This window comes from Alosa alosa, chromosome 19 (genome assembly GCF_017589495.1).
Source record: "Alosa alosa isolate M-15738 ecotype Scorff River chromosome 19, AALO_Geno_1.1, whole genome shotgun sequence".
Lineage (NCBI taxonomy): Eukaryota > Metazoa > Chordata > Actinopteri > Clupeiformes > Clupeidae > Alosa > Alosa alosa.
The window spans coordinates 822,106-842,105 of NC_063207.1; the positions used below are offsets into that span (position 1 = coordinate 822,106).

General features: G+C 43.5%; 3 protein-coding genes across 3 annotated transcripts in view; 1 reads left to right on the forward strand and 2 right to left on the reverse strand.

Annotated features, from left to right (window-relative positions):
* Positions 1 to 6,736, reverse strand: part of adhfe1 (alcohol dehydrogenase iron containing 1) — a 17,370-nt gene extending 10,634 nt beyond the window's left edge. The window contains exons 1-2 of the mRNA XM_048228213.1: positions 6,528 to 6,736; positions 4,377 to 4,414 (exon numbers count right to left, since the gene is read on the reverse strand). Coding sequence (XP_048084170.1) covers positions 4,377 to 4,414; positions 6,528 to 6,580 — 91 coding nt within the window. The 5' untranslated portion in view covers positions 6,581 to 6,736. The remainder of the gene's footprint in view (positions 1 to 4,376; positions 4,415 to 6,527) is intronic.
* Positions 6,737 to 10,641: 3,905 nt separating this feature from the next.
* On the forward strand, positions 10,642 to 13,031 carry LOC125284104 (corticoliberin-1). Its single transcript, XM_048227860.1, has 2 exons — positions 10,642 to 11,088; positions 12,259 to 13,031. Exon 2 carries the CDS (start codon positions 12,274 to 12,276, stop codon positions 12,721 to 12,723), a length of 450 nt encoding a protein of 149 aa, XP_048083817.1. The 5' UTR covers positions 10,642 to 11,088; positions 12,259 to 12,273; the 3' UTR covers positions 12,724 to 13,031.
* A 2,493-nt stretch (positions 13,032 to 15,524) lies between these two features.
* The window catches only part of trim55a (tripartite motif containing 55a), a 35,788-nt gene continuing 31,312 nt past the window's right edge, over positions 15,525 to 20,000 (reverse strand). Inside the window, 1 exon segment of the mRNA XM_048227362.1 lies at positions 15,525 to 15,666. Within this exon segment, the coding sequence (XP_048083319.1) occupies positions 15,568 to 15,666 (99 nt within the window). The 3' untranslated portion in view covers positions 15,525 to 15,567.

A 20,000-nucleotide genomic window follows, 5' to 3' on the forward strand; every position in this document is an offset into this window, starting at 1 on the left:
CTGGGTGTGTGTGATTATAATGGGTGTGTGTGATGACTGGGTGTGTGTGACTGTGTGTGTGTGATTATGATGGGTGTGTGTGATGACTGGGTGTGTATGATGACTGGGTGTGTGTGATGAATGGGTGTGTGTGATGATGACTGGGTGTGTATGACTGGGTGTGTGATGATGACTGGGTGTGTGTGATGACTGGGTGTGTATGATGACTGGGTGTGTGTGACTGTGTGTGTGATTATGATGGGTGTGTGATGACTGGGTGTGTGTGACTGGGTGTGTGTGATTATGATGGGTGTGTGTGATGACTGGGTGTGTGTGACTGGGTGTGTATGATGACTGGGTGTGTGTGACTGGGTGTATATGATGATGACTGGGTGTGTATGACTGGGTGTGTGTGACTGGGTGTGTGTGATGACTGGGTGTGTGTGTGATGACTGGGTGTGTGTGTGTGACTGGGTGTGTGATGATGAATGGGTGTGTGTGTGTGACTGGGTGTGTGTGATGATGACTGGGTGTGTGTGTGACTGGGTGTGTGTGATGATGACTGGGTGTGTGTGTGTGACTTGGTGTGTGTGTGTGACTGGGTGTGTGATGATGGGTGTTTGTGATGATGACTGGGTGTGTGTGACTGAGATGAGTAGAGATCTCTACATCTCATCTCTACTCTACTCTACTCTACTCATCTCTACTCTACTCATCTCTACTCTACTCATCTCTACTCTACTCATCTCTACTCTACTCATCTCTGCTCTGCTCTGCTCATCTCTGCTCTACTCCTACTCTACTCTGCTCATCTCTGCTCATCTCTACTCTGCTCTACTCTACTCAACTCTACTCATCTCTCTACTCTACTCTGCTCATCTCTGCTCATCTCTACTCTACTCTGCTCATCTCTACTCTACTCTGCTCATCTCTACTCTGCTCATCTCTACTCTACTCATCTCTACTCTGCTCTACTCTGCTCATCTCTGCTCTACTCTACTCATCTCTACTCTCTGCTCTACTCTGCTCATCTCTACTCTACTCTACTCATCTCACTCTACTCATCTCTGCTCTGCTCTACTCATCTCTACTCATCTCACTCATCTCTACTCTCTACTCTACTCATCTCTACTCTACTCTACTCATCTCTACTCATCTCTCTCTACTCTACTCTACTCTACTCTCTCATCTCTACTCTACTCTACTCATCTCTACTCTACTCTGCTCTACTCTGCTCTGCTCTGCTCATCTCTGCTCTGCTCATCTCTACTCTACTCTCTCATCTCTACTCTACTCTACTCTCATCTCTACTCTACTCTGCTCTACTCATCTCTGCTCTGCTCATCTCTACTCTACTCTCATCTCTGCTCTGCTCTACTCTGCTCATCTCTACTCTACTCATCTCTACTCTCTCATCTCTACTCTCTCATCTCTACTCATCTCTGCTCTGCTCATCTCTACTCTACTCTACTCTACTCATCTCTACTCTACTCATCTCTACTCTACTCATCTCTACTCTATTCTACTCTACTCTCCCCACTCTACTCTACTCATCTCTACTCTCTACTCTACTCATCTCTACTCTACTCTACTCTACTCATCTCTACTCTACTCATCTCCTCTACTCTACTCTACTCATCTCTACTCTACTCATCTCTACTCTTCTCTACTCTACTCTGCTCTACTCTACTCATCTCTGCTCTACTCATCTCTACTCTATTTTATTCTAGTCTACTCTATTCTGTTCTATTCTCTTGAAAGAAAAACTACCAAAACTATCACAGGAACACAAAGACTATAAAAGTATTAAAGGGACACCACCGACACCACACACAACAGCACACTCAACTCAAAACACACTCACTCGTTAACACACTCACACACACACACTCAACTCACAACACACTCACAACTAGGGATGTAACGATTACCGGTATAATGATAAACCTTGATAAAAATGTTGACAATAACAATTACCGTTTTCTTTTGAAATATCATAATTATAACGGTTGATTACCACAGTGTTGAAACCGTGTGTTTAATCCTTCCCATCTTCATCCGAGCCTGCTTTTGACATACAGTAGGCCTGGTACAATGAAACAAAACTAGTACCCTACTGATTCTGTTGTCTAATTGATGGTTTTAACTGCTATTTGCGTTGGCCGTGATGTCCCTTTGAAAATCAGAGGTTTACAGGCCACGGTGGCCTGGTGCCCTTCTTTCAATATTCTGCTTTATCTCCTACTAATAGCTTATTTTTATTTAGCCTATGGCATGTCAAAATATTCACAAAGAAATTGATTTAGTCTTTTACGCAGTGGAGAAAGTGACAGCGCAAGAAAGAAAGTGCGTCCAAATTCACCCATTCTTCTCAGTTGAACTACTCGTGAAGTAGCCTACTCATCAGACAGATATTTTCTCTCAGCTTTTAAACGATGTTAGTCGCAAATTGCTGTGGTGAACGGTTTAAGAAAAGTAAATAATATAATTAAATTTAATCATAAATTCTACTGAAGGTTTTATGTCCCATCTCCCTACCCATTCCTCTCGGTGCAATACTTCACTTAACCTTTTCGCTTAACACATGACAAACCATATATCAGAATAAACAGCAGACCTTACCGAACACAAAGGTGTAAAGCAGTCCCCTGTACTGTTAGCCGTTCCAGAGTAATCCAGTTTTGAATTTGCAGTAAATTTCGACATGCATGGATGTCTCCAAATTTGGGCTTTAAGTTTTACAATGTGTTTAAATTGTTCCACATGATTTCATAATGGGCCAAATACAAAATTAATGTTACAAATATCGCCTAGATATCGGTAAATCAGAGGACAGCTGACTAAGAGTTTGTAAAAGTAGATCACAAAATGCTAAGCATGCATCTAGGCTATTTGAGTTTCTTAAAACTGAACTGTGCTTAAATTGTTCAATACATGATTTCATAACAGGCCAAATATAAAATAAATGTTAAATATAGCCTAGATGTCTGTAAATATTAGATGATCAGATAATTTGCAGTTCTATGTAATATGTCATGTTTCATGTTTTTGTAATGTTTCATACAGTGATGCAGGTCTACTGCAGTGAATAGGCTATACAACTTTGATCATTTTTATAGCCTACTACTGTATAGTTAACATTGGCCTTGGTGCCCTAACATGTGGCCTTTGTGCCCTCCACCAAATATGCCCAACTGAATGCCAAGTGGCCTTGCCTCCAGATTGGTGAAATTCCAAGCCTGGTCTCACTCATTGGATCCAAATAACAGTAATAGCAACCTCCAAGTAATGTTAGGGTAAGTTAAGCTATAAGCACATAGCCAATTAAACATGAACGGGACACTTTTTGAAACTATTTCAGCTTGTGTAGGCCTATCAGTGCTTTCTGAACATATTGAACACACTTTTAAAAACACTGTGATAATACCAAAAACCGTGATCATTTTGGTCACTATAACCGTGAGGTTACATTTGCATACCGTTACATCCCTAGTCACAACACACTCACTCATTAACACATACACAGACACACACACACACACTTACACTCACTAACACATACACTGAACCCCCCCTCCCCAAACACACACACACCATTTAAGGTGAAAGTTTGACAGATGTGTGTGTGTGTGTGTGTGGGGGGTACCTGTAAATTCTGTAAATGAGTAAATCATTTCAACCCTCTCCCACATACAGACACACACACACACATACACACACACTCTCTCTCTCATATACAGACACACACACACACACTCTCTCACATACAGACACACACACACACACACTGGACTTCTGCTTTACTACCAGTGGGGTAAATGTAAGTTTATAAAATCAGAAGATAAACAGAGAGAGAGAGAGAGAGAAAAAAAAACAAGAGAGAGAGCGAGAGAGGGAGAGTGTGTGTGTGTGTGTACGAGTTGAGTTTCACACCTCAAATGCATAGTCAGTGGTCCGAGTTGTACATGTTGCTTGCCCAGTGCCTGTAAGTCACACACACACACACGCCTGCGCATGCCGATGTGCACGCACACGCACGCTATCGCGACGCCAAGACACACACGCCAACGCACACGACACATGCACGCACGCACACACACACACACACACACACACACACACGCACGCACACACACACACACACAGAGAGTTCTCAGGATCACACACACCAAAAGAAAGATTGAATGAGCAGATTTCATTGGACACAATCATTCTTTTATACTGAAAACTTAACATCCCTTCTAATAAATGTAATTATATATTTGCATTTTGTCATTCTCTCTTAAAGGACAACCACACACACACACACACACACACACACACACACACACACACACACACACACACACACACACACACACACACCAATCGGCATCAGTGGGAAACACACACAGTACCCTGGTGGAAGGTGTGGGAGTGAGCAGGACAACGACATCTGAGAGGGAGAGAAAGAGAGAGAGGGAGAGAGAGAGAGAGAGAGGGAGAGATAGAGAGAGGGAGGGAGGGAGGGGGTTGAGAGATAGAGAGGGGGGTGGAGGGAGGGAGAGAGAGAGAGAGAGGGAGATTGATTAACAATGGTCATTTCTGATCTTGATGGTCATTTCTTATGTCAAGTCTTTGGGCTCAAATATTCTGCACCAGGGCACAGATACACGCATTCGACTGGACGACACACACACATGCACGATACACACACACATGCACACACACATGCACGCATTACACACACATGCACGCACACAATAACACACACACACACACACACACACATGCACACACACAATACACACATGCACGATGCACGCATACACACACATGCACGCATTAATAATAATTACGCACACACACACATGCACGACACACACACATGCACGCACACACACACATTACACATTACACAATAACACATGCACATTACACATGCGCCACACACACACTGACGACACACACATGCATTTATCACACAATACACATGCGCACACACATCATCAATAATACGCACACACACACACACATGCGCGCACACACACACACACACACACACACACACACACACACATGCACACACACACACATGCACACACACACACACACTGGCGGCGCTCTCCTCCTGTGCTCATGGTACCTCTTGAAAGATATTTTAGATTTGTTTCAGTACTTTTTTACCTGCTTTCCATACATATTTATGGTCTTATATATTCTGATCACTCTATTCTTTCACACAAACACACGTCACAGACCACTTTGAGGTTCAAACAATATCGGAGTTTTGATTGATTTGACCATCAGGTAATTTTGAAACGGGCACTTTACTTTGGATAAACAATAGCAATACATCATAGGAGTGATTAACGCCAAAAAATCTAGACTGGAGTAACTCAACATTTGGCACCTCTGATATGTTTGGTGTTCTAAGGATGTCAAATAGCCCCTTATAGTTACCAAATTCATAGCCAAGGAGCCAGAAGTGAACACGCATGTATGGCTATAAAAACTGTGCTTTCATTATACAACTAAACACGACAAAATACTTGTATAACCCTTGAGCCAGTTCCTTACTATGTGATCTCCATGGCGATGCAGCGTTTGTTTACACCTCCAACAGCATGGCGTACCTGGTTACCGCCCACAAATGCCCACAAATGCCCATATGTTTGTGTGAAAGAATATATCAACTGTTTTCCTTTTGCGACCTAATCACGGTTATTGTCGTTCTATACAAAGGGTTGAGAGAGAGAGAGAGAGAGAGAGATGTTACGTCACAAAACAATAGACTTTGTCTGTCTACTTAAAATTATTTTCGGTGCTACTTAAAGCATGCCCGCTCGGCACGGGCCCCTCCCTCGTGCCTCCGGGTCCGGGCGCGATGGCACCCTCTGCACTCCCCACAGCAGTGGTTCTCGAAGTGTGGGGCGCCCACTAGTGGGGAATGGAGACATGACAGGAACAGGAGAACGTGTGTTCTTTTGGGCCTATATTTTAATAATGCCTTTCTTTTTTGACAAGGAAGATCATAGATCCAAAACAAAATAGCCACACAAACATAAGAGTCATAAATAAACAGACCTACATACGAATTTAAATAACATCTGATCCAGCGGACTGAGAAATGTAATGTGGAACCAAGATGTGAAAAAAGGATTTTAACGTCACCATTTTGCGTGGCGCTTCAAAATTCCCCACCTTCAAAGTGGGGAATCAGAGAGGGTTAAAGCGGAGCTAGTAATCAAGGATCTTTGGGGGAATGACAGAGAAAGTTTGAGAACCACTATTGCCCTTTATAACGCTAGTGCAACAAGCAACACTCAACTCTCACACTCTCGCGCACATTCTGCATGGCAAGACGTCAGCACAAACTGCAACGTGAAGGTCGCACGAGAGGGCAGTTTGTTTACATAATTACTGCAAACCTCTAGTGGACAACAAACCTTTAGAGGGAACCAATGACCAATAACTACTACTAATGGCTTTGCAGCTGTGTGTGTGTGTGTGTTTTGTAGCCTACATTAGACGACAGAGTGCAAGAGACTTTATTGTGGCATACTCACGCTGCACTCGCGAGCTGTCTCATCAGATGCGCCACTCGGTCGCGTCCCGTCATGGTTTATGCCGCGTGCTGTGCGAAGTCGAGCAGAATGAGGGCTCAAGGGCGCTGTGCGCGTGTTTTTCTTTCTTTATCCCGCGGAAGTTATGAAACTTGCAGTCCTGCACACGCGCCCTGATATGCGGGTGTCGTTTTTCACCGCTTATGGAGGGTGAAGAAATGGTGCATTCAGGGCACTTCGGAATGACAAGGACCGCCCCCATGGCAACTTTGTTTATGGAGGGTAAAGAAAGTCAGCACATGGTGCACGTGGAGTTTTGCCCAATAGCATTTTTCACACCCACCCGCCGTCTGGCTGCAGCACCTCCTATTTGCAAGACAAAACTAGTTTACCTAGTTTACCAGTTTAAAACTTTTTTTTTTACATACAAAACTTTTTTGGCGATAACAACTGAAAAAAATCATGTTTACATGCAGATGTCCCATAATATCCATAACCATAAGCAGCATAAAACCATAAGCATGTTCTAGTGTTGGGGTAGCCAGTCCACTTTAAATGTTTACATGCAGATGTCTGAGAGACAAAAGATGGACCATGCTATACACATATACATGTTATACAAAGATATCTAACGTAGATGTAAACTGACAGTCCAAATAATCGGGTATAGGCAGAAAATCAGAAGTGTGCATCAAGGCCTGCCAGTGTAAACACAGCTGTAGAAGCCAATCAAGGCCAGTGACATATGCATGTCAAGGCAAGGGATTAATGAACATGTCTTTTGTTTGAAAACAGCCATCGATGACTTCAAACATGAGTCTGCAAGATTCTTTTCAGTTTTCTTGGACGCATTCGGAACTCTTCCATAACATCATGATACACGCTCTGGAGGAAATACACCCCCAAGGGTACAATGATGTAATTACAGATGTACACAAAGGTTCCTTCATTCAGGTCATTTGTGGAACACAACTTTAATGTTGCTGGCGACTGGGACGAACAAGTGTATGAAATCATTGCTGAACAGTTTTCTGGGGTTTCGAAAGAAACTGAATGGCAAACTGGACACTAGAGCCGTCGGCTTTGGGGTCAGATCTGATTGGCCTGATCTCAACGACCTTTGCAACTGGACGGACGTTGTCCTGCAGTGGTCTCAAGCAGATAGCACATACGTTGTCCCTTCAGACTCTACGATCAAAGACAAAAGCATCACTGTGAGTGCAGCCATGCTGGAGAGCCGTCTACATTACACACTCACTCCTGAGTGTAGTCGTGCTTCCCTGCTGTCAGTCAAACATCGACAGCACCAGCAACACTGGACTGGACTACAGGGAAAGCTAGCCTGCATTCAACACTAGAATCCATCTCACATATACTGAATGGCTGCAATTTCTATAAAGTAGTAGACATGACAGGATTGTGGACATCATATCAAAAAGTCTACCATCCATTTTTCCACCTACAGTGTCAATACATATCAACTGCTTTGTTAAGCCCCGAATGTTTTCTTTGTGCCTTGTGGAGATGCTTGTGTTTTGTGATATGAATGCCATCAGACCTGATATTGTTGTTATTAATGAGAGCAATAGGAATGTATTCATAGTGGAAGTAGGCTGTTGTTTTGACCCATGTCTAGAGGAAGCCTGTTTAACAAAGCTGGTGAAATACCAGCATCTTGTACAGCAGATTTGTAGTCTTGGTTATAAATGCCAATATGTTGTGCTCATGTGTGGAAGTTTGGGCCACGTACACAGGCTGGTCACTAGGGGTCTCAGGATTGGGCCACGTACACAGGCTGGTCACTAGGGGTCTCAGGATTGGGCCGCATACACAGGCTGGTCACTAGGGGTCTCAGGATTGTTGGATTTACAAAAGTGAAAGCTAAACAACTGGCTACACACTGTTCAATTTCATCCATTATTGGAAGACGCCATATTTGGAGAAGGAGGTGTTGTGTGTGTGTGTGTGTGTCTGGGGGGTTGTGAAATGTGTGTCCTTATGTAATATTTATTCTGAATTGTGGATACAAATAAAGAAGTAAACTGTGTGAGTGTGTGTGTGTGTGTGTGAGAGAGTGTGTGTGTGAGAGTGTGTGTGTGTGTGTGTGTGAGAGAGAGAGAGAGAGAGAGCAAGCGTATGATACTCTTGTAAACTGTGTGAGTGTGTGTGTGTGTGAGAGAGCAAGCGTATGATACTCTTGTAAACCTTTACACTGGTCTCTCTGCTTACCTTTTATTCTTGCTATTATCATATTTATATATCACACACACACACACACATGCACCTGCTCTCTCTCTCTCTCTCTCACACACACACACACACACTCAAGACATTCTCAATGCGGCCCAGTTAGTTAAAGTTCTATTAACAATGACATTGTAAAATTCTGCTTGTGTTCAGTGTACTATGTTTGGACATATAAAATGTGGGTGTTCTGTCTCTGTGTGTGTGTGTGTGTGTGTGTGTGTGTGTGTGTGTGTGAGAGAGAGAGAGGCACAGAGTCAAGTCAAGTCATTTTATTTGTATAGCACATTTAAACGAATGACATTTGACCCAAAGTGCTTTACAAGTTAGATCAGGGAAGGCAGAAACAATATGCCTTGAGGATACATAGACAGACAGGTGTGCAAGACTCCATGCATATAGTTAAATCATGTAAAATAGAGTAAAACAAATTTAAAAAGATGTAAAAAAGAGGTAAAACAAAGCATAAACATAAATTAAACAAGACCATGAAAACAAGACCATGAAGTATAAAAAACAGATGATAAATACCCAAGGATGAGAAAATAAAATAAATATATATATGAAAATAAAAATGAAAATGAGATTTCTCTAGCAAAATTCTGTTCAATTTCTGTGACAATTGGCAGTGGCCACATATGGAGAAGGCGATGTTTTCTATATGTGGTATATGTGTGTGTCTTGTGGCGTGTGTGTGGTGTGTTTTTGTACCCATGAACTGAGACCAGAGGCATAGGCTACTGGGTTTACAATGCTGGTATCTAAGACTGTTTGTGTTCAATGAAATATATTGTAAAATTTGAACACAAATAAAGGAATTAAATGTACTGTATGTGCGTGTGTGTGTGTGTGTGTGGGTGTGTATGCGTGTGTGTGTGTGTGTGTGTGTGGGGTGTCTGTCTGTCTGTGTGTGTGTGGGTGTGTGTGGGTGTGTGTGTGGGGGGTGTCTGTGTGTGTGTGTGTGTGTGTGTGTGTGGGTGTGTGTGTGTATGTGTGTACTACTGTACATATGTGTGTGTGTACTATATGTGTGTGTGTGTGTGTGTGCATTTTGCCCAGTGTTTATAATGTCAAGAGGGGTTTGAGCAGCTTGTGCTTCTTCTCATTAAAACTCAAATGGGTCTCATCCTCATCTCCCCTTGTGCTTATCTTTCACACACACACACACACACACACACACACACACACGCACGCACGCACGCACACACACACACACACACACACACACACACACACACACACACACACACACATACACACACACACAGGCTTGACTTTTAGAAGGTTTCTTTTATCTTTTAACCTTTCCATTTTCAGCAGGTGTCACTAAGGCTACCACACAAACGTATATTTGAAACTATTTTAACCCCACCCCTCTCTGTTAGACACAGCCACACAAACACATACATACATATACACAGACACTGTGTGTGTGTGTGAGCAATTTTCACACACCTCAGCGTTAGCGCCGAGAGCTCTTATTCGCTGTGATAGAAATCCCTGCGGGAGGCTCGTTCCGCGCGACCCAAAGAAACATTGGGAGATTCGGTAAAAGGTCACGCGCGTCGGCCTCCGTCTCCTCCGACTTTACGCTCGACTTGGCAGAGAGGTGGCTCGCGCACCTGCCGCAACGCGTTTTGTCAGGTGGCCTGGCGAGGGGCGACGTCACGGGCGGGCTTGTTATTTGCCTAATGCGGTGATAATTGAAATACGGCCTGAAGCCCGCGCTCCTGCCGTAATTATGAAGATGATCAGGTGGCTTTTGTTGACCCGTTTAATCCCAAATGAGACTCGCGCTAATTGATTGCGCAATACATGGCATTCCCCGCACGCGCGCTCTGCCAGCGCGCTCATGGAATCAGTTGTTCTTATTTGTCTGCTCCTGGCGCGTAATTAAAATAGGCGATCTTTCAATCAGTAGCCGGAGACGGGCCCACGCTCCACAGTAAGCTCCCGGGAGAGCGCGCTAATTGCAGGCGGGATTCGGTGCCCGGGATTCATTTAGCGCAAAGACACATCCCAAGTACTTTCAATCGAATTGGCAAAACACACACACACACACACACACACACACCATCATCATCCCGTCCGTCATTTGGTTCAGTCTGACTCAGAGGTCGCGGGTTTCGGAGAGACGTTCTGTTTTACGCAGCTTCCCCCGTCCCAACGGGGAGGATGCATTATATATACTGAGGCGGGGCTCGTGCTACGAGCGGTCAGACGAAGCTTCGGTAGAAAGCGCGAGGGTGTTTCACCTCCAACATCACGCCAGCAGACTGTCAGAGAGCGGCGCGCGCACACTTCTCGGCGTAGCGGACAGGTGAGCACAGAAGCGTCGCGAGCGGCGGGATAGCAGCAGCAAAAGGAAGCTTTGCCAGGTGCTCGCGCTGATAAATGTAGCCGGACCGGCTGTTTTGTGTTTCCAGTGCGATTAAATGTAATTGGTTATAATCAGTGTTGGGGGTAACGAGTTACAAAGTAACACGTTACTGTAATTTAGTTACTTTATTGGGTAACAAAGTAAGGTATTGAGTTACTTTATTGGGTAACAAAGTAAGGTATTGAGTTACTTTATTGGGTAACAAAGTAAGGTTATTAAAGTAAGGTTATTCAAGTTAGGTTATGAAAGTAAGATGACGCATCACAATTCACATTTCAGTGGCCTAATTACTGACTAACTGAAACGTCCATTCCTGCGCTCTGTAATTATGGACTTATTGTTTCCATTGCAGGACGCAGTGATTGCTCATTTAAAATATAGATTAGATACATGATTTCATTGTAGAGATTTGCGCAGGGTAGCATGTAATCTCTCCCTGCACCGCTCTCCCTCGAACAGCTTTGCTTCAGCCCACCTCGTTTACGCAAATCAAAACAGTGGCTTGTGCAAGGACTATTCATGCAGACTAACCTAGCGCGGTGTAGCCTACATAACTTTGTTCAAGATTGATGCATTCAACTTTGCAAAGTTAGTATAGCCTAGTACTTATTACAACGTTGTCAATAGTAAACGCTAATTTATTCAAATGACTCTCTACCGAACTGCCTGTAGCTTAATTTGCGGAGGACGAAGAGAAAGCAGGCGTTTGATAAATCAGCCAGCAGTGGAGAAATAACTTTAAGATATCATCTGTAGGCTCGGCTCCTGCAAAAAACAATGTTGTTGGCCATTTAAACTATCTAGCGGACGTTTTTAACAGGCTACAAGAAATAGAGTCCATGTATGTATTGAAAGATATAGATAGATACTTTATTACTTTAAATTTCCCTCACGGGATCAAAAGAGTATATATACTATACTGAAGGGGAAATTCAAGACTCTTATTTTACTGTGTGTGTGGCGCGCGGGGTGTGCAGGCTATGTGTGTGTGTGTGTGTGTTGTGGCGCGCAGGGGTGTTATCTGTCCGAAGAAGTCTTAATGAATTAATTTGTTGCATTTGTTAATGTACTAGTCAGAGTTGTTTTGGTGATTATGTCCTTTGCCACCAGACTTTGCGTGCGGAGATGAGGCTGAACCTGCTGGTCTCCGCGGTAGCCGTGCTCGTGGCCGTTCTGCCCCGGTGCAGCTGTCGCTCAGCAGACACGCAGGGCGAGAAAACGCGCGCACTGCCGCCGCCACTGCCACTGCTGATGCGTCTCGGGGAGGAATACTTCATCCGGCTGGACAACGCTGCCGCCGCGCGCGGACCCCCGCGTACTCACATCAGAGCTGGCGGATCCGCGCCAGACGAGAGAGAGACGACCGTTAACCGCGCGCTCCAGCTGCAACTCACGCAGTGGCTGGAGCGCGCGGGCTTGGACCCGGTGGAGAGAGCTCGCCGCGCGGAGGAACCGCCCATCTCCCTGGACCTCACGTTCCACCTGCTGCGCGAGGTTCTCGAGATGGCGCGCGCGGAACAGATAGCACAGCAGGCCGATAACAACCGGAAAATGATGGACATTTATGGGAAATAAGTCACGCACACACACACACACACACACACACACGCACACTCAAGGGTTATCTGTAAAGAAAATTAAATCTTCTTAATAAATAACTACTGATTAAGAAAGGCATCTGTCTTTGTAATTCACCAAGTGTGCGCACACACACACACACACACATACGATGAAACAGACATGTGGACTGTAATAAAACACTGCACGATGCGTTTGCAGAAGAATGTGAAATGTTTATATTTGTAATAAAAGTTACAACTGCGTCCAAATGCTTGATGATCTGTGCAGTATTCCTCCTGTCTGTTCTACATAGCAGCACAGCAGAGATTAACACTCACACACACACACACATCAGCGATGAACACACACACACATACACACACACATCAGCAATGAACACACACACACACACACACACACACACACACACACACACACTCACTCAGGCACACACACACACATCAGCAATGAACATACACACACACACACATCAGCAATGAACACACACAAATACACATCTAGGCTTGGGAATCGGTTCCAGGTATCGGTTAGGAACCGGTTCCAAACGTTCCAATCCATCGGAATCGTACACATCCACATGTTAACGATTCCACGAACAATTCCAATACAAAGTTTTGTTTTAGAAATGTTTACTTTTTTAGAAATTTTAAAGCATTCAACTTCTGTATTGACATTGCACACTTGATATTCATTCTCTAAAATCACTTTAAATTAGACATTCAAAGCCAACAACTCTCAAAGCCATCCTATAAGTGTTCAGCAAATGGTACAGGAATCGATATGGGAATCGATAAGGAATCACATCGATAAGCAGACTCAACAATGGCATCGATATCGATAATTTCTTAACAATGCCCATCCCTACAGTGATCAGCACATAAATACACACATCAGTAATCTGCAAGAGCAAACATAAACATTTCAATACATCATTAAAAAGGACAGAGGAGACACAGCTCAATATTCTGCAAATCACACACACACACACACTCATACACACACACACACACACATTCAGGAGGCTGTTGTGTGGTCCAGGCAGCGAGGGGAGTGTGTGTGTGTGTATGATGTGTGTAGTATGGGGAGTGTGTGTGATGTGTGTAGTATGAGGAGTGTGTGTGATGTGTGTGTGATGTGTGTAGTATGAGGAGTGTGTGTGATGTGTGTAGTATGGGGAGTGTGTATGTGTGATGTGTGTAGTATGGGGAGTGTGTATGATGTGTGTAGTATGGGGAGTGTGTATGTGTGTGTAGTATGGGGAGTGTGTATGATGTGTGTAGTATGGGGGTGTGTGTGTGTGTGTAGTATGGGGGAGTGTGTGTGTGTGTGTGTATGTGTGATGTGTGTAGTATGGGGATGTGTGTGTGTGATGTGTGTGTAGTATGGGGTGTGTGTGTGTTGTGATGTGTGTAGTATGGGGAGTGTGTGTGTGTGTGTGTGTGATGTGTGTAGTATGGGGAGTGTGTGTGTGTGTGATGTGTGTGATGTGTGTAGTATGGGGAGTGTGTGTGATGTGTGAAGTATGGGGAGTGTGTGTGTGTGATGTGTGTAGTATGGGGTGTGTGTGTGTGATGTGTGTAGTATGGGGGAGTGTGTGTGTGTGTATGATGTGTGTAGTATGGGGTGTGTGTATGTGTGTGTGATGTGTGTAGTATGGGGAGTGCGTGTGTGTGTATGATGTGTGTAGTATGGGGAGTGTGTATGATGTGTGTAGTATGGGGTGTGTGTGTGTGTGTGTGTGTGTGTAGTATGGGGAGTGTGTATGATGTGTGTAGTATGGGGTGTGTGTGTGATGTGTGTAGTATGGTGTTTGTGTGTGTGTGTGATGTGTGTAGTATGGGGAGTGTGTATGATGTGTGTAGTATGGGGAGTGTGTGTGTGTGTGTGTGTGTGTGTGTGTATGTGTGATGTGTGTAGTATGGGAATGTGTGTGATGTGTGTAGTATGGGGAGTGTGTGTGTATGATGTGCAGTATGGGGAGTGTGTGTGTGTGTGTAGTATGGGGAGTGTGTGTGTGTGTGTAGTATGGGGAGTGTGTGTGTGATGTGTAGTATGGGGAGTGTGTGTGATGTGTGTAGTATGGGGAGTGTGTGATGTGTGTAGTATGGGGAGTGTGTGTGATGTGTGTGTGATGTGTGTAGTATGGGGAGTGTGTGTGTGTGTGATGTGTGTAGTATGGGGAGTGTGTGTGTGTGTGTGTGTGTGTGTGTATGTGTGATGTGTGTAGTATGGGGAGTGTGTGTGATGTGTGTAGTATGGGGAGTGTGTGTGATGTGTGTGTAGTATGGGGAGTGTGTGATGTGTGTAGTATGGGGTGTAGTGTGTGTGTGATGTGTGTAGTATGGGGAGTGTGTGTGTGTGTGTGATGTGTGTAGTATGGGGAGTGTGTATGATGTGTAGTATGGGGAGTGTGTGATGTGTGTGTGTGCAGTATGGGGAGTGTGTGTGTGTGTGTGATGTGTGTAGTATGGGGAGTGTGTATGATGTGTGTAGTATGGGGAGTGTGTGTGTGTGTGATGTGTGTAGTATGGGGAGTGTGTGTGATGTGTGTAGTATGGGGAGTGTGTGTGTGTGTGTAGTATGGGGGAGTGTGTGTGATGTGTGTAGTATGGGGAGTGTGTGTGATGTGTGTAGTATGGGGAGTGTGTGTGTGTGTGTGTGTGTGTGATGTGTGTAGTATGAGGAGTGTGTGTGTGTGTGTGAGATATGTGTAGTAAGTATGGGGAGTGTGTGGGGTTATATCCGATGGGGGGTGAGTGGCGGGGGTGGGCAGGGTTATATCCGGGGGTGGGCGGGGTTATATCCGGGTGGGCGGGGTTACACCCGGGGTGGGCGGGATCACTTCTGGGAGTTGAGCCAGGAGAAGGAGAAGACATGACGTGACGGGTTCTCTCCATCGTCCACGGCAACACCGTCACGCAGGCCTGCAGCAGACAGCTGGACACACACACACACACACACACACACACACACACACACACAACACACACAAGCAAAGTCAATATAAACAGATCCAGACCGTTCGTCTCATCCAGCACACACTGTTATTATTACTATGCAGATTTAAAAGTCCCATTTCAGTTCAGTCAGTAAAAGTCCTGCAGACAGTAAGTCCTGCTTCAGTGCTGTACAATCAGCTATAGAGGTGTTAGCACACTAAAGAGCTCATCTACCTGCTTTAGAGGTGTTAGCACACTAATGAGCTGCTATAGAGGTGTTAGCACACTAATGAGCTGTAGAGGTGTTAGCACACTAATGAGCTGCTATAGAGGTGTTAGCTCATCTACCTGCTATAGAGGTGTTAGCACACTAATGAGCTATAGAGGTGTTAGCACACTAATGAGCTCATCTACCTGCTATAGAGGTGTTAGCACACTAATGAGCTCATCTACCTGCTATAGAGGTGTTAGCACACTAATGAGCTGCTATAGAGCTGTTAGCACACTAATGAGCTGCTATAGAGGTGTTAGCTCATCTACCTGCTATAGAGGTGTTAGCTCATCTACCTGCTATAGAGGTGTTAGCACACTAATGAGCTGCTATAGAGGTGTTAGCACACTAATGAGCTGTAGAGGTGTTAGCACACTAATGAGCTGCTATAGAGGTGTTAGCACACTAATGAGCTATAGAGGTGTTAGCACACTAATGAGCTATAGAGGTGTTAGCATACTGATGAGCTCATCTACCTGCTATAGAGGTGTTAGCACACTAATGAGCTATAGAGGTGTTAGCACTCTAATGAGCTAATCTACCTGCTATAGAGGTGTTAGCACACTAATGAGCTGCTATAGAGGTGTTAGCACACTAATGAGCTATAGAGGTGTTAGCACTCTAATGAGCTAATCTACTTGCTATAGAGGTGTTAGCACACTAATGAGCTGCTATAGAGGTGTTAGCACACTAATGAGCTATAGAGGTGTTAGCACACTAATGAGCTGCTATAGAGGTGTTAGCACACTAATGAGCTCATCTTTCTTCCCCTACACATTTGATTACATATATGTATTATCATTCATCTTTCTGTCCCCTATACATTTGATTACATATATGTATTATTATGACCCCTAGCTAATCAAGTCATATAGGATTGTCAAAGTTTTTGTTCCCACCCCGTCATCTACTTCCTGAATTTTTGGTCATTGATACCGGGACACGAACCCCGGGGCACATGAAATTTGGTGGGTATGTAGCCCCACTAGACTTTTACGGAAACATTTAGTTTTAGTCCCTGGTCCCACCCCCCGTGCTGGGCCCCGAACCCAAAAAAAGGAGTTTTTCTTAAATAACTACCTGAGCAGTGGCACTGAGGATGAAGAATCTTTTATGGTATGTTGGTCTCAAGGGCCCACATCAATCTGGCTCATAATCACTCATTTGTGATTTGCACCCCCCCGGTAAAAAATGAAAATGCAATATTATTCCGCTTTAATCGCCCCTATCTTCAGTTAAGATGTTCAGAACTGCACCAAATTTTATGTGTATGATTGACCCGGCATTCTCTGGGGGTATGCCAAGTTTCGTAGAATTTCATCCATGGGGGGGTCTAAAAAAAATTAGGTTATGTGTACATTTAGTGACTGTACACTCATTGGCCTGTAGATGGCTGTGCACACATATACACATGCACACACACACAGGCACCCACATACTATCGGTATTAGAATGGCCGATACATAATTACAAATTCAGTAGGATTAAAAGAAAGCTAAAATAATAAATATTCATCATCATCATCATGGCTGCATTTTCAGTATTGGCGAGAAGTAGTCGTTTGTCCACTAGATGGTGCATCGTTGCAGTGAGACGTAATTTTGTTGGAAGTTAAAAGTGGGTTGGAAAACCAATGGACGCTTCCTACAAGGACTGTAGTTTACTGCAGAGAACGTCTAATAAGGATAGGATGATGTTCACATGAAAATGTAATTCCCATTTCTTCTTAAAGCGAAATAAATCTGAGGATGTTTATCGGACATGCTTGGTTTTTTACTGCAGGCACGTTAATCTTATAATATCAATAAGGACCTAGGTAATGTTACCGTTAGCGTTGGTTGAGTGATGGAGGCCAATTTGATTGATTGCATTTGTAGAAAACTATAAATGCGGTTATACCAAACAAATTGATCGCAGCACTGTAATTGTATTTTTTCGACTGTCATTTGTTGCCGCGTGCTACAAAATCATTCTGTGCAATGGAAGATTTACCAACGTTACACCGGTCTGATACAGTTTTGCCTATACATGCGTTGAGACTGAGGCGCCTGTTTATTTTGTTTTAAGTGCGTGCAAGGTGTGAGAGGGGAATCGATGTGCTTTGATTCCAGCTTGGTAGTTGTAGTCTGTGAAATTAAAAAGCACGTGTGTGTGAAGTATCCAAACAATGACACCTTCATTTCATTATGGCTGCTTTAGCAACACACCTTAAGCTACTGTGTAGTGGGTCCCATTTAGAAGTGGCTACTTCATTCGTGCTTTCCTTGACTCCATCGAGCTCGTGGAATTTTATTACAACTTTTCGCCACGATATGGCAGTTTAAGTCCGCTTGATACTGGAAGGCGTAAGCCATTGGTTTCCAAAGGAGATTTTATTTGTGTCGCCAGCCTATTGAGAATTTAGTTTGTAAATAGGCCTACCTTATAAGCCTACCTGTAGCTTAGGGAAGCTAACAGCTTTCTATTAGGATCTAGTTTGTTAGTTACAGTTTTGTGAACTCCCTGATGCATTTTTGCATTTAGAATAGCCAGTTAAACAATATCGGGTGCCTATGGACTAGGCTGGGTGAACCCAGCCTGATCTGCCCGCTATTTATTTTTTGATTTCTTAAAAGATTGAGCTTGGTCTGGTGAAAGCCAGACTAGCCATGGACCTCAGTTACACAATGAAAGGGAACATGAATCAGCCTATATTTGCCCGCGAACAATAGCGGACAACAGCTCTTCAACTTTGGCCCGTTAAAATGTGTATGAACAGTCTAGCGGCGGCTTTTCATCAAGGCCCATTTGGACATGTCAGTTATTTGCACCACTGGTTAGATGTAAAACAGCATTTCGTTTCAGACTACTGTTACTTAATTTGTGCATTAACAATAACGTTTCAGACTACTGTTACTTAATTTATGCATTGACAATAAAGTATTACATGAACTAAAGATGACTAAAATCTTATGTAGAAGAAGAAACATTCACTAAAAATCCATCCATCCAAAAATGACCTTTGTTTTTGATAGCTGTTGAAAACGGCATGGAACTGACAGAGATGTTTTTGTTTATAAATAAATAAATAAATAAATAAATAAATAAATAACATTATGCTGATACCTTTTGCTTTTCCCAAATACAATGTAGCCTACAGGTGTAAGTGACCTTTCATCAATCCAGTTGCAATGGATAAACTGTGATGAAATGCCCTACTTGTGATTGTTTAGAGATTTTAAAGGTTTTATAACAATGCTACATCTTCTTTGGCTATTCTACAATCTATTCACCTTTTCAGCACCAGTAGGCTACTTTCTGTGCAGCCGCACACACTCAGGCATGCCAAACAAGCATACACAAAAGTTTCAAGAGTGGGGGATGGAGTAAAATATGGAGACAAACTGAAGTGTGATTTATTTTCGCAGAACGGATGTACAGGACTGAGCGGCGGTCATATTTTGTACCGCTATGCGGTACATCTAGTCTTTGATTGCTTTAAATACAATACCGTTGGGTTGACCTTAATTTTGTCGTCTGCCTCCATTTTAAATACAATACCTTTGGGTTAACCTTAATTCTGTCGTCTGGGTTGACCTCTGTTGTCTGGGTTGACCTTAAACCTTAATTCTGTCGTCTGGGTTGACCTTAAACCTTAATTCTGTCATCTGGGTTGACCTTAAACCTTAATTCTGTCGTCTGCCTCCATGTTATGATATGGGGTGTGCCACAAAGAAATGAGTCCAGTTCGACAAAATAAAAAAAGTGTTTATTAGATATTCATAATCTGCTGACTTTAGGGGTTTATTAGATATTCATAATCTGCAGACTTTAGGGGTTTATTAGTTATTCATAATCTGCTGACTTTAGGGGTTTATTAGATATTCATAATCTGCAGACTTTAGGGTTTAAAACAAGTAAATGGGTTTATTAGATATTCATAATCTGCTGACTTTAGGGGTTTATTAGATATTCATAATCTGCTGACTTTAGGGTTTAAAACAAGTAAATGGGTTTATTAGATATTCATAATCTGCTGACTTTAGGGGTTTATTAGATATTCATAATCTGCAGACTTTAGG

Bases quoted from the DNA above. Each gene is read 5' to 3' on its own strand.
- LOC125284104 (XM_048227860.1), top strand. From the start codon at position 12,274: ATGAGGCTGAACCTGCTGGTCTCCGCGGTAGCCGTGCTCGTGGCCGTT.